Below are 13201 nucleotides of genomic sequence, written 5' to 3'. Positions count from 1 at the left end.
CTCAACCTCTTTGGGCCTGTTTCTTCTTCTATGGTTGGGGAGTGGAGAGGTTGAACTTTTCTTCCCAGGATGGCTTTGAGAATGAAGAAAAATAATTCTGGGGAGGGGGGAGAAGAAGCACTAGGCATTATTTTTCTGCACTACTTCAGCCCTAGCAATAACACGATAATATATATTGTACATATAAAATTGATTTTGTAGCTAACATTTAATGTGCACTTACACTGTGCCGGGCTCTCATTCTAAGTGTTTATGTATATCATCTCTCCTCTAGTTCTCACAACAATCCTACCAGGCAGGTGCTGTCATCTTCTTCTTTTGACATGCGAGGAGACCGAGGTAGGGAGAGCATGTGTAGCTTGCCCAAGGTCCCATGGGCAGTAGGTGGTGCGGCCAGGATGGAAGACTGGACGGACGCCAAGGCCCACATTCTCAGCCACCGTATGTATGTCATCTGTCAGCGTGCAGTGCTCTGAACGGACACACGAGAAGGCTTCCCGACTTTCTTGCTGATTCTAGGCGGCTCATCCAACTTCCCTGAGTCTATGGGATTTGCCTGGTTGCACAGTGGTGAAGAAGGTGACAGATCCTAGCCAGTTAACTCCAAAACCCATGGTCCCCACTTCTCTTCCTGGTTCAGTCCTGAGTTCTGGAACTCCCTCTGCTTTGGGCAGACCCCCCACGCACTGGACACTGCAGCTCTCCTCAGCAGGGAGTCTAAAAATAAGATATACCTGTCATTGTTGATGTTCATATATCTGAGCATCAGATAAAATGGGTTTTCTTCTAGGCCTTATAATTAACTAGTCTTGCTGCCTTGGATAGGTCACTCAAACTCTCTGGGCAACACTTTTCTCATCTGCAAAATAGGAATAGTTAATGTGAGATAATGAAAACAAAGCACAAAGTCAGTGCTTGGGTCAGTATTATGTCAGAGTGCCTTAGACAGAGTGGGATTGTGGTTAAAGTTTATTTACATTTTGGTTGTCCTCCTCGCTCACTTGCTTTTGTATGATGCGCTGCCCAGGTCCCACATTAAAACAGCTTTCACTCATCCATCACCTACTTATGCTAAGCACTCTGTGTACATCATGCCCCTTAATCCTTGAAGTAACTATGTGAGGTGGGGACTGCCATTACCACCGTATCAGGAAACTGAGGCCCAGAAAGGGTAAGGAGCTGGCCTAAAGTCACACAGCTGATAAGAGGTGAAGCCAGGATTTGTACCCAGATCTGTCTGGGTACAGACAGATGTGCATGTCACCTGTGTGTCACACATTCCACTCTTGGCCTCTCTTGAGACATGGAGAGCACCCCCAGGGACTTTGATGACACTGGGGAAAGGCAGGTGACCTACAGTGGCGGGAGGGGGCCTTGCTGGAAGGCCAGGTCTGTCCATGAGCTGCTGGGGTCAACTCTAGCAGCTTCTGTGAGGGCACTCTCTCCTCCCCGGGCTGGCCAGCCCCTGGGAGAGGCCGAGGATGGTGACAACTTCCCACCCTAAGCAGGGATGGCGGCTGCAGCGCGGGGTCCAGGTCTGCTCCTGCTCAGAGCTGAATAATCTGGAGCCTTTGAAGAAGGATTTCTGAAAAGCCATCAGGAGTGAATCATTGACTTAGGGAGGCGATGAATCAAAGGGGAGTTCATAAAACGGCAAATGAATCGGGTGTGTGAACGACGAGGCACTGCTATTCCCCAGAACCCTCCGGGGACAAGAGAGCCGAGAGAAAAGAAATAAAAATAACACGGGGCCTTACGCCTGCTCCAAACCCCAGTCAGCCCCTCCTTTCACATGGAAAGACAGGGGGGGACAGAGGGGTGAGACCCACTGGTGGGTGAAGTGGGGCTAGAGGGAGGCTCTCCGGGCACGTTCGGCTCCCTGGTCCAGGCTGTGGGTGCAATTAGCAAACGCCTTTTCCCCTTCTTTCCAGGAGCCCTCACAAGAAAGAACACTGATTTTGACGAACACCCAAAATAATGTGAGATCAGGCACCATGCATTATGCATGAGGTCTGATTTAACATGAACATTATTTCTTGTGTACGAGACCATATGCCTCCGTGCTGTCTCTGCAGCCTAATAATACCCAGACCCACCCTGGTCAGGCTCAGCCAGAGACATGTCCACTGGGGGTGTGTGCGTAGGGGGGGAGCGCTGAAGCAGAGTCCTCCTGGTACTTGGCTCTTCTGAGCGGAGCCCATTCAGATGTCCTGGAGGTGGGTGGGAGATAGGTCGTGCCCCTGGAGAAACACCAAGGAGCTGGGGGTGGGTGTGTGAAAGTGCCAGTGTGTGTATGTATGTGTGTGTGTGAAAGAGAGAGAAAGAGAAAGATCAAGAGCCCATGACTACGAGATGCTGGGTTCATGGCGTGGCAATGGGGGACATGTGTTTAGCACAAGAGGGACGACGGCAGGAACGGATAGATCTAATTGCTGTGTTGTGTTTGTATATATACACGCATATGTATGTGTGGGGGTGTGTGTTTAAAAAATAAGATCACACATACATACAAACACACAGCCTAACTTTAATTATCTGAAGGGAGCAGGCGAGATCTGGGAGGAGTTGGGAACAATGATGGGCAGGGATGTGTCTGGAAAGCAGCTTATGGGGTGAGTGTTTGAAAATCCTGAGAGGAGGGGACCCTGGCAAGGGATGGAAAGGAGGCTGCGTGTGTTAAATCAAATAAGCACAGGCACAGGTACCCAGCACCTCTGGAGAGCTCAGTGTTAAAGGCCTTGAAGCTGGCATCGGACAGCCAGACAGTGGTAGGGGTGTGCCTGCGAGTGTCAGCATGTGCGTGAGTGAGCAAGCTGGCAGAGTGTGCATTGGGGTTTTAGCTGGTTGAGAGGAGAAGTGGTGATGGGTGTGAGTGGGGCAGAAGCAGAGGAGGTAGCTGTGATGGAGAGTTTCTGAGGATGGCTGGAGGCACAGGCTGGGTGGAAGATGAAGGAAGGGTCATGGGCAAGCCTGTGTGTGTGTGAAGCCAGATGGCTTCCTTTGAAGGCTCAGGTTGCCTCTGCTCTACCTGGCACCCCTCAGCGTGTAGCCAACTTAATGCTGATTTGGGGTATGCTCAGTCGTGAGGGGGCCCTGGTGACTGCTGCCACGTCCCAGCTCAGGGACCAATAGAGGGCAGTCCTTCCACACGGAGGCCTCCCAAGTGGCAAGGGGAGCCTTGAAGGAGGGCAAATACTAACTCCAGGGCCTTCCCACATGCTGGGCAGGGACACATCAATGGCTCCTCTGGTCCCTAAGCCAGAAAACCCTGATGAATCCCCTTTGCTAAGCTTAGGGGGAACCTCCAGGCCAGGTAACTAACTTCCTCTTTCTCCTCTCCCTGCTCAGGTGGGTCTCCTTTCTGGAGCTCAAGCCCTGCTGGCGAAAGCCTGGGTCTGGACATGTCACGGGGGGCTTGACCCTCCCCCATGTTGGCCCAGAGCCTCTTCGGAGGAGAACTGATTCTAAAGAGCCCTAAGTGGGCAGTTGCAGTTGGGGGTCAGCTAGTCCTGTGGACCCCTAGTGGAGTCCTGGGGTCAAAAGATGATGGCACAGGTTCTAAGCTATGCAACATAGAAGCCAGTGCAAACTCCTGGGGCAAGTGGTAGTGGGGAATACAGGCATCCTTGAAATTCAGGGGCGGGAACCTTCCGAATCTGCCTTGATGACCCCAGGCAACCACAATGGCCACCTTTCTTCTTTGCATTTTAGCCAGCTCCCACCTTGCAAATATTCTCCCAGCTGAAAGCAACGGCAGTGTAGCATGGACGTTCTTCCCCCACTCCTATCTCTGGGAGCAGCTATGGATTTATAGGCACAGGAGCACCCGTACACCTTCACACACCAACACCCATAGGTTCCTGTGGGGAGAGGGAGGCTCTCTTTAACTACCAGAATCGGTGGCTGTCTGATCTCTGAAAAGAATTTTGTTCTGGTGAGAAGAGGAGGAAGATAGGATGAGAAAACCCCAAATCCGCTGGGGAAAGCTTGGGCTTCGTGGGAGGTCAATGCTAGGGACATCTGGCTCTCTTGAACAAAGGGAAGTTTGGAGCTCTCAGGAGTGAGCAGGTAGACCCCCATATACATGGGCTGGAAAAACCGAGGTCAAGCTCACAGCTGACTGCCATTTCTAAATTATATTCTACCTGGGGAGTAAGACTCCAGGGAAAAATATTGCTCCGTAGGTCCTGTGGTTTCCTTTTTATACTGTCAGACATGTTGTGGTTCCTACCATCAACCCAGGCTGGAGACTGGGGGAAGGAGTTCCCTGGGGCCTTCTGGGACCGAGGGGTGGGTCAGCGGGTAGCTGTCCCAGGCTGGTGTCTCATTAAGCAAAATCGCCCCCAAATGGAAGATTTTCTTCCATCGCCTTTCCCACTTTTCCCCCTCTTTTTGTTCTACTCCTCAGCTGCTGTTGGATCTTGGGGGACCGCATTGTTTGGTTGTTTTGGAGTTGACTTGCTTAAATAGTAAATCCACCCTCTTGGATCGGATTAAGCAGACAATTAGGAAATCAATCAATCAATTGGTGTCAGCTGCAGGCAGAGGCCAGGGACGGGCCCCCCGTCTTCCCGGCCGCACTTTCCAACCTCCAAACCTGCTGCGGCTCAGGCGGCAGGGAGCTCTGAGCTACGTTGGCTTCCATTTCAGGGCCTTGAGGCTGGGACGAATCCAGGAAGGAAGGAACAAGGAGGGAGTGTGGGGGAGCATGCGATTCCTTCGAAGTTGGAGATGAGAGGCCTAGGTGGGGTGGCCAGCGGCTCCTGGTCATGTTGTTACCCAACCGGCAGGTAAAGTTTCTAACCCCCCTTGTAAAAAGCCTGGGGAGGCTCCCTGGCCTGCCGATTTGGGAAATGGAATGGTTGGGACACGGGTGCCAACGCAGGGCTAATTGCTTACTAGGCTGGACCGAAGGTGTAAGGGGGAAAAGAAACAACCTGTGAGAGGCTGAGCCTGTGAAAACCACGGTGGCCTCTGTACTTGGAGGGACAACTCTCCCAAGACTGACCGGAGCAGAGCTCTGGGTGTCTCCAGGAGCCCGCAGCATCGAACAAGTCATCCTGAGACCCAAGCCTGCCAGAGACAGCCAACTTGGGGGCCTGGAAACCCCTCTCTGGGCACCCAAGATTCTGTCGGCTGGAGCCAAGGCCTCTCACAGACCTGGGCTTTGACAGCTTCCCCGGCAGGAGGAAACCACACACACACCCTCGCTAGGGACACAGCTTTCTCCCCCCCGACGAGCAATTGCACCTTCAAGCTTTGTCTCCACCAAGAGTAAGATAAACCTCACGTGGTTTCTCTTAAGATGGGAAAAGAACCGCTTCTACGGAGGAAACAGGAAGAGCTGTTTTATTAGTATTTTTAAGAGGAGTTGTTTTAAAGGAGAAAGGATCTTCGCTGGGACACAGACAGTCAGGGGCTTTGGCTCTGGAGCCCGGAGCTGCCTTCACCATCCTGACTCTGGGGAAGGGGGGCATGCTGTGCTGAAGGCTCGACAGGGGGATGTCTGAGCATTGCTGCTTCTCTTCCCAGGTCATGAGTGCACGGCCCTGGAGTCCTGCATAGGCAGAGGCAACCACTCCCTGAGGAGTGGGGGGGTGGGGGTTCCCTTGGGGACCCAGCCCTGGAGAGGAGATGCTGGGACTTTCTGGTGGCACAGATGTTCTTGCCCCCACTCCTCCCCGAGAGAAGTTGGGGCAGGTCGTTTGCCTGTAGAGAGGGAGTACTGGCTTTGCTCAAACAAACACATTGGAGTCTCTCCCCAGGCCATTCAACTCCTGCAGGCTCCCGTCTGAGCTGCTAGGGCTCTCAGTGGATCCAGGCAGGTTTGGTACCATTTGTTTGCAGGTGGAACGCCAGCTGGGGTGATCTGGTGGGGCCTGACTCGCTTCCACCTGCCCCAAGACCTGGAGTGATGAAGTTGGCCTGGGCTCCACCCAGGAAGTGCAAAGTGAAGTCAAAGTCAGGGGTGGGTGTGTGTATCGGGGGAATGTAAATACAGAGATGCCTGGCTGGTGGGCCAGGTAGAGAGAGGCAGGCTTCTTCCTTGGCTCAGAAGAGCAGTTGAGTTGTGCCTGAGGAATGGTTGATCCGAATTCGGTGCGCTGTCTGCAGTGTCTTATGCCCTGGTCAGATCCCAGGATAGTCTGTTTATGGGAGGGGGATATGAGGTGGCTTCATGTTCCCTAACCTCACTCATCTGAGGCAGGGGCCCAACTGGTGCCCAGCTAACAAGCTGCCCTGATACTGGCCTGAAAGAAGGTCTGTGTGGTCACCTTCCTCCAAGATAGTGATGCCAGAACTTCGGGGGAGGCAAGCCAGGGTATCCCATCACATCACCCATGAACCAACCCGGCCCTAGTAGTAAGGAGGACAGGACACAGCCCTGGGGTACATGTTTATGTGAGTAATAAAATATTTACTATAACATAAATATAAAGGGAACTTCCCAGTCTACATTATTATTACTTTTTTTTTTGCAATAAGGATACAAAGAGAATGCACCAAAACATTGTTCCAAAAAATAATAAAAATAAAATAACAAAATTTAAATTCAAACGGTAACAGAACAAGAAATGGAGAAGGGGGAAGCTCCAAACACATCCAGAAAATAAATAGAGATGGATCAGAAATCTGGAAATCATATTAAAATATCTTTTTTGGATTAGTGAGTGTACAAAATCCTTTAGGATAGGGAGGGAGGGCAACCCGGAAAACCAAAAATAAAAACCAAGCACAAAATGTTTCTTTCTCCCCGCCAGTGTGTACATATCTCACATATTTACATGGTTCCCACCTCACCCCAAATTTGGGGAATTTCTCTCCAGGCCTCCCCCAGCATCCCGCATCCTAAGGGGCTGGAAAGAGAGCGGATTCAGGCAGAAGGTTCTCAGGGAACGGCTTATTTCTACAGCTGGTTAAAAAATATCTCCAACTTTTCCAAGTTTCGTTTGTTTGTGGCCAGGAGGGCAGGGCCCCGCGGGGAGCCGGGGCCCTGCTACTTGCTGGTCGGTCAACGGCGGGGCAGAAGCCCCTTCCCATCCGCGTGTGCGTGGGAGCGCAGACTCCTCCAGCGTGGCCGGGAACCGAGCAGAAGCTCGGGTAAAACGAAACGAAAAATGAACACTCGAATTTTTTTTGTTAGTTTTTGTTTTTTTTTCTGTTTTGCTTTTTTTTTTTTTTTTTTTTGAGGGCTAAGATAGGGAAGGTAAGGGGGAAAATAAATTAGGCTAGATTAAAGCTTTGGCTATTTCCTGCTTTTATACACAGACGCGGCTCTCGCGGCCTCCCCTCCGGGGCCCCGATAAATACAGTATACAGCGATTTAAATTAAGGGCGCGGGCGGAGTTAGAAGGACCCCAGGAGCCGAGAGGCTCCATGAATAAATAAAAACCATAAAAAACCAAGCCCGGAGGAAGGGTAAGGGGGATGGGGCGCATCCTTATGGGAGAGAAGAGGCGTGGAGCGAGTAAGGTGACAGTTCCCCACCCGCGACCCGCAGGCTCGGGGATCCGCGCGGGGAAGAGGGATGGGGAGCTCGCCTCTCTTCGTCCTCCCGGGGAATCCCTAATCCCGTACCGCGTTACCTGTCGCTGTGGGGAGGCCGCTGCCGGGATCCGGCCCCGAACAGCCCGGGGGGGCAGGGGCGGGGGTCGTCGAGGGGTTGGGGGCAGGGAGCAGGCGGCGGGCAGGAAGCCCGGGGTGAGTTGGCGCGTTCCGGATCTTCGCTCCTCTCTCTCGGGGCTCGGGCGACGCAGCCTGTCGGCCGTCTTCGCCGCTCGCAGGAGAGGGTGGTCCGGGTGTTTGGTTTTATTCGAAAGTTTGTGGGCTTTTTGTAAAATCCAAAGCAACCGAACAAAAAAGAGTTCAGGCCGCGCGGCGCCTCGCCGCGCACCGGCGGGGGGCCCGGCCCGCGGGGTCACTGCACGGAGCCCGGCAGTGTGTGGTGGTGGTGGTGGTGCAGAGCAGCCGGCGGGGGCGGCGGGGGCGCCGAGGGCGGCGACGCGCTGCCCCCGCCCGGCCCCAGCTCGCCGGGGGCGTAAACGTCGTCCATGGGCGGGTGGCCGGCGCCGGCAGCCGGGGTCATGCGCTTCTCCTTCTGCCGCCGGTTGCAGAACCAGACCCGCACCACCTCCTTCTCCAGCTGCAGGCTGTCGGCCAAGCCTGTGATCTCGTGCGCCGAGGGCTTGGGGCACTTGAGAAAGTGGCTCTCGAGCGCGCCTTTGACCCCCACCTCGATGGACGTGCGCTTCTTGCGCTTGCGGCCCTGCGCCGCGATCTTGTCCAGGTTGGTGGGGCTGCCGCTGGACGAGTCGGTCTCCTCCAGCCACTTGTTGAGCAGCGGCTTGAGCTTGCACATGTTCTTGAAGCTCAGCTGCAGGGCCTCGAAGCGGCAGATGGTGGTCTGCGAGAACACGTTACCGTACAGCGTGCCCAGCGCCAGCCCCACGTCGGCCTGCGTGAAGCCCAGCTTGATGCGCCGCTGCTTGAACTGCTTGGCGAACTGCTCCAGGTCGTCCGAACTGGGCGCGTCCTCGTCCGAGTGCTCGCCCACCGACGAGCCACCGCCGCCCGCCCCCGGGTGCAGGTGCGCCGCCGCCGCGTGCAGGCCGCTAGCGTGTGCATGTCCGTGTGCGTGTCCGTGGGCGCCCAGGTGCGGCGGAGGCGACGGTTCCAGCTGCGCCTCGTGGCCGTCCTCGTGCAGCGCGTGGTGCAGGCCCGGCCCCGCACCGCCACCGCCCGCCGCCAGCATCCCGGCCAGGCCGCCGCCGCCGCCCCCGGGGTAGGCCGCCTGCGCGTACAGCCCCAGCGGTTGGGGCTGGTGGCCCCCGCCGGCCCCCGGCGACGGAGACATGGCGGGGCCCAAGTGATGTGCCGTGCCGCCCTGCGCCCATGCCGCGCCCGCGTGGGCCGCCCCCTGGTGCACCAGGCGCGCGTGAAAACCGCCGCCTCCGCCACCGTCGTCGGCTCGGCCGGTGCCGCCGCCTCCCGCCTTGCCGTGTTCCAGGTGCGGGCCGCCGGCCCAGTCGCCGCCGCCGCCGCCTCCCGTGGGTAACCACTGGGGGTGCGCTAGGCCCACTGGGTGGCCCGCGCCCGCGCCCAGCCACTCGTGGTGCATCAGCTTCTGCACTTCGCGGTACGCGGCCCCCGCGTGCAACCTCTCGGCGGCCGCGGCCGCCGCCGCTGCCGCCGCGGCATCCGGGTGCATGAGCGGTCCTGTGCCCCCGGCTCCGCCGCCGGGGCCCCGCGGCAAGTACTGCGCGGTGGTGGCCATGCCGCCCCGCGCCCCGCGCCGCGCCGCGCCGCCGCTCCTCTCCGTCTGCGGGCCCCGCCGCCGCGCTCCGCCGGCTTAAAGCCGGGACCCGCTCGGCGCTCCGGAGCCCCACCCCACCCGCCGCCCATTGGCTGCCCGCGGAGCCGCCTCCCGCCCCCCCGCGGCCCCGGCCCCCGCCCCCCGCGCCCGCCTGCCTCCCGGCCGGGCCGCCCAGAGCTTGCCATTGGGCCTCACTCCCGGGGTCCCGCGCGCCGGCCATGCTGATTGGCCGTTGGGGCTTCATTCACAGCCCCCCTACCGTCCGCGTACACACTCACGCCCCGGGGGCGCGGCCGCCACGTGGGGAGTGGCGCGGGGGTGGTACTGGGACCGCACCCCCTCTCGTCCTCGCTGCGTGGGCCCAGCTTTCTCCCGTCTCTGGAGACTCCGAGCCCGGCGGGCCCCACGCTCCACGCGAGCAGAATTCCCGCAGGTCTCCCGCCCGGGTGGCCAGAGGCGGTGGCGGGGATGCCGGGCTCCGGGAGGCGCTCGGGCTCCGAGAAGCCGCTTAGCCCCGCGCTCCTCCCTCCTCAGTGCCGCGGCCGGCGGGCCGGGATTCCCGCGGGTCTAGGCGGCTGCGAGCTGCAGCCGGCGCGGGTCCCCGGCTCGGCTGCGGTGCGGTTGCTCACCTTGCCCGCCTCGCCTCCCACGGCTTCCAGCGGGCGCGGAGCTCTCCTCTGCGCGCCTCCCCGGCCCGTCTCGGTTTCCCTTCTTCGTCCTCTAGACCACCCAGCACAACTCTGTCGGCCTCCGCGGCCCTGAGAGAGCATCCGGCGCCGGCAGAGTCGGACCAGCTCGACTTCACGCCTCTCATGGGCTCTCCTCCAGGGTACCGTGGCCCAGGTGAGTACCGCGCGGGTGGCTCCGCGCCGGAACGGTCGGCGGCAGCGATGCTGTGGGGGAGACCGGAGTTCCTGTAACCAGGCCGATTCCGAGGTTCCTGAGTGAGAGGACCTCGAGGTGGGGACTGGCTCCCGGGAAACGCCGCTGACAGGGCTGGTGGACAAACAGGGCCCATGGGTATCTGACCCACGCCGCTGCCGCCTTCTCGCTCCTTCTCCTTCCTGCCTGCATGGCTCATTGGCCTGGGTCATGGCGGGGTCACGCCCGGGGGAAACTTGCTCTAGGTGAGCAGCCGCGTGGACTTGGGGAAGGGCACTGGCCCTCAGAAATCCGGAGTGCAGGCCGGGAGCTGTCCAGCTTTTGCAGGGAACCCTGGGCTGGAGTTTAACCCACTTGCCCCGGGGCTGCTGAAAAGGGCACTGGGATTGAAGAGGCCTTGTTGGCAAGGCTGGGGTACCTCCTCATCCCCCAGGTCTTTGAGGGCTCCCTGAAGGATCTTCAGTGGACTTAGGCCTCAGCGTCAGCTCTTCCGTGACATGCTGGCTGGGAGCTGTGTGGAGTGAGCTGAGCCTCCACTCTTCCCATGCTGAGCCCTGTCTCACAGGGAGTCTTCGGCTGCCAGTTCATCTCGTTACTGACCTTGCCTCCAGGGGATTCATAGATTCCAGGGCCCCAGGGCCCCAGACTGCAGGACCAAGCTGGAGGCCCAGCTAGGGCCCTACTGGCAGGTCAGGACAGTGGAATAAAGCCTCAGTGTGTGAAGGATGATGGGGGCTCAGGTGGCAGCTGCAGTGGGGGTGACCGGGGCAGAGTCAACAGTGACAAGGGCACAGATGTGCTCATCCAGGCCTGGAATGCCCCAGGACTAGCCTCTGGCTAGCCTGCAAGGGAGAGTGGCCTTTGGCCACTGTCCTGAGCAAGCTGCTTAGGTCCCATCTCCATTGCAAGAGCTGTGATGGAGCTGGGTGTCTGAACCTAGCTAAAAATGCTGGGCTTTCCTGGACTCTGGCCAAGGAAGTTGTCATGTTGCAGCATCCCAGGACTTCCTTACCTCTCTCCCAGGCCCAGGAGTTAGGACCACACCTGGGAATTCTGTAGTGAAGTCCCCTCTCACTTCAGCGCTAACCAGGACAGTGTGACATTGAAGCTTCGGCTTCCAACCTGGACCTGCCACTATCTTCCTGGGCAAGAATAACTTCCTGGTTTGTTCTTTTACCTGTAAATTGGGAATAACAGTACCATAGGCAGCCCACTTGTCTCACTAAGGTAAGTCATAGGGTGGTACAAGACAGTGGGAGGGAATAGGACTCAGGAAGGATTTTACTCTTGTTGTTTCTATTGTTAGCACCCAGTGAATGAAGAGGTTACTCCCCCACTCTAACTCAATAGCAGTTCCCTCATCTGCAGAGTGGGGATGTGGAGGTTTGGACCAGATGGCCTCTTTGGTAACCTCCCTTCCAGCTCTGATGGTCTGAGTCTATGAACCTGTCTCAGTTTCTGTTGGAGGAAGGGAAATGTCTGGACAGTGGACAATATGTTGTTTGGAACGGTCACCATGAGCAATGGATGTTTTAACAAATAAATACTTTTCATTCATGATGTTACCTGCTACTCTCAGCCCCAAGAGAGAGAACTAGAGTTGTTCTCCCATTGCACAGATGAAGGAATTGAGGCCTGTCCAAGGGCTCAGAACAAGCCTCACCCTGGGAAGAATGATGGGGAAGTCCCACTCCCCATGGCTCCCCATCGTTCTCCCCAGGCTGCGGAATGGGGAAGTTTCCTGTGGAGGCTTTCACAGCAGAGAAAGCTTACTGCCCTACCTCTGGCCAACTGGTGTTCCTGAAGGCAAATTCCCAAGTCTGTGCTGAATTGAGGGGTGTCTGCAGCAAAACCAGGCTCCTAAGCAAGTTACCAGCTTGTCGGCTAGCAAATCTAGTCCCAATCCCATTAATCCCTTTAACAGCCCTGCTCTTTGCTTTGCCTGTTGGAGCCTCAGTTTCTTCATATAAAAACATGGACAGAAATGCCTACTTCTCAGGTTTGTTTTGGAGCTACAAGGATGAAACAAAGCGTGTAATTTAGATGCCCTCTCCGTAAGAGATGTTGCCCTGGGTTGAACAACAGTGTGAACTAGGAAAGGACAACATTTCTTTCTCTGCTTTCAAAGTTTTAGCTCCTCTACAATGATATGGGTTTGGTCTTGAGTCACAATTTTCTTGTATTTGAGAGTTAAGTTTTTCCTAGGAAGTCTCAGTATTCCGTTTACTCTTTTTTTTTTTTTTAGGATATTTTTTGATGTGGACCACTTTTAAAGTCTTTATTGAATTTGTTACAATGTTGTTTCCGTTTTCTGTTTGGTTTTTTTTTTTTGGCCTGGAGGCATGTGTGATCTTAGCTCCCTAACTAGGGATCAAATCTGTACCCCGCCGTATTGGAAGGGAAAGTCTTAACCGCTGGATTGCCAGGGAAGTCCTAGCCCCTTTGCTCTTGCTCCTCGAGATTCTGTGTAGGACACTGGGGGCAGTGACATGGCTAGTTGCAGAATACCTGCTACAGAGCATCTCCTCTCTCTAGGAGCCCTGCCCTTGTAGACCACAGGGAAAACCTGGAAGACGGAAGTCAGATACCCACCTGACCCATGCAGACACAGAGTGGTTTAGGCATGTGAGCAGATGTGCATTCACACACACACACACACAAATACACATAACACGCAGATACACACATGAAATTTAGCCTGGGGACAGACATACAGATTCATAATAGGAACACATGGACTCACATCATTAGGTTGGATATTCAAAGTCACGCAAACCAACGCACGATGATAAATACAGACATGTGTCTCAACATTTGCAGAGTCCACACCGAGGCTGAAATAGGCTCAAGCAGGCATTCCTTCCGCCCACTAGACCCAGACCTATAGGAGACCTACAGGCCCCTGGGGTGGCAAGCATGGAGGTTGTCAGCTGGCATGCTAGTTCACACAAATGGGCGTACCCTCTTGTGTTCACAATCGTGAGCATGCACTCTCCCACCCCAGGC

The 13201-nt window shown here is 56.3% G+C and overlaps 1 protein-coding gene and 1 long non-coding RNA gene across 2 annotated transcripts in view; one reads left to right on the top strand and one right to left on the bottom strand.

Moving 5' to 3' along the window:
- Nucleotides 1–6397: 6397 nt before the first annotated feature.
- On the bottom strand, nt 6398–9323 carry POU3F1 (POU class 3 homeobox 1). Its single transcript, XM_043878753.1, has one exon. The coding sequence runs from the start codon at nt 9272–9274 to the stop codon at nt 7919–7921; it is 1356 nt and encodes a 451-aa protein (XP_043734688.1). The 5' UTR covers nt 9275–9323; the 3' UTR covers nt 6398–7918.
- Nucleotides 9324–9683: 360 nt separating this feature from the next.
- Nucleotides 9684–13201, top strand: part of LOC122677467 — a 48183-nt gene continuing 44665 nt past the window's right edge. Inside the window, exon 1 of the long non-coding RNA XR_006335795.1 lies at nt 9684–10156. This is a non-coding gene — a long non-coding RNA (uncharacterized LOC122677467). The remainder of the gene's footprint in view (nt 10157–13201) is intronic.

Source organism: Cervus elaphus, chromosome 20, assembly GCF_910594005.1.
Source record: "Cervus elaphus chromosome 20, mCerEla1.1, whole genome shotgun sequence".
Classification (NCBI taxonomy): domain Eukaryota; kingdom Metazoa; phylum Chordata; class Mammalia; order Artiodactyla; family Cervidae; genus Cervus; species Cervus elaphus.
Note: the sequence above shows the minus strand (reverse complement) of the source record. Positions and strands in the feature narration are given on the sequence as shown.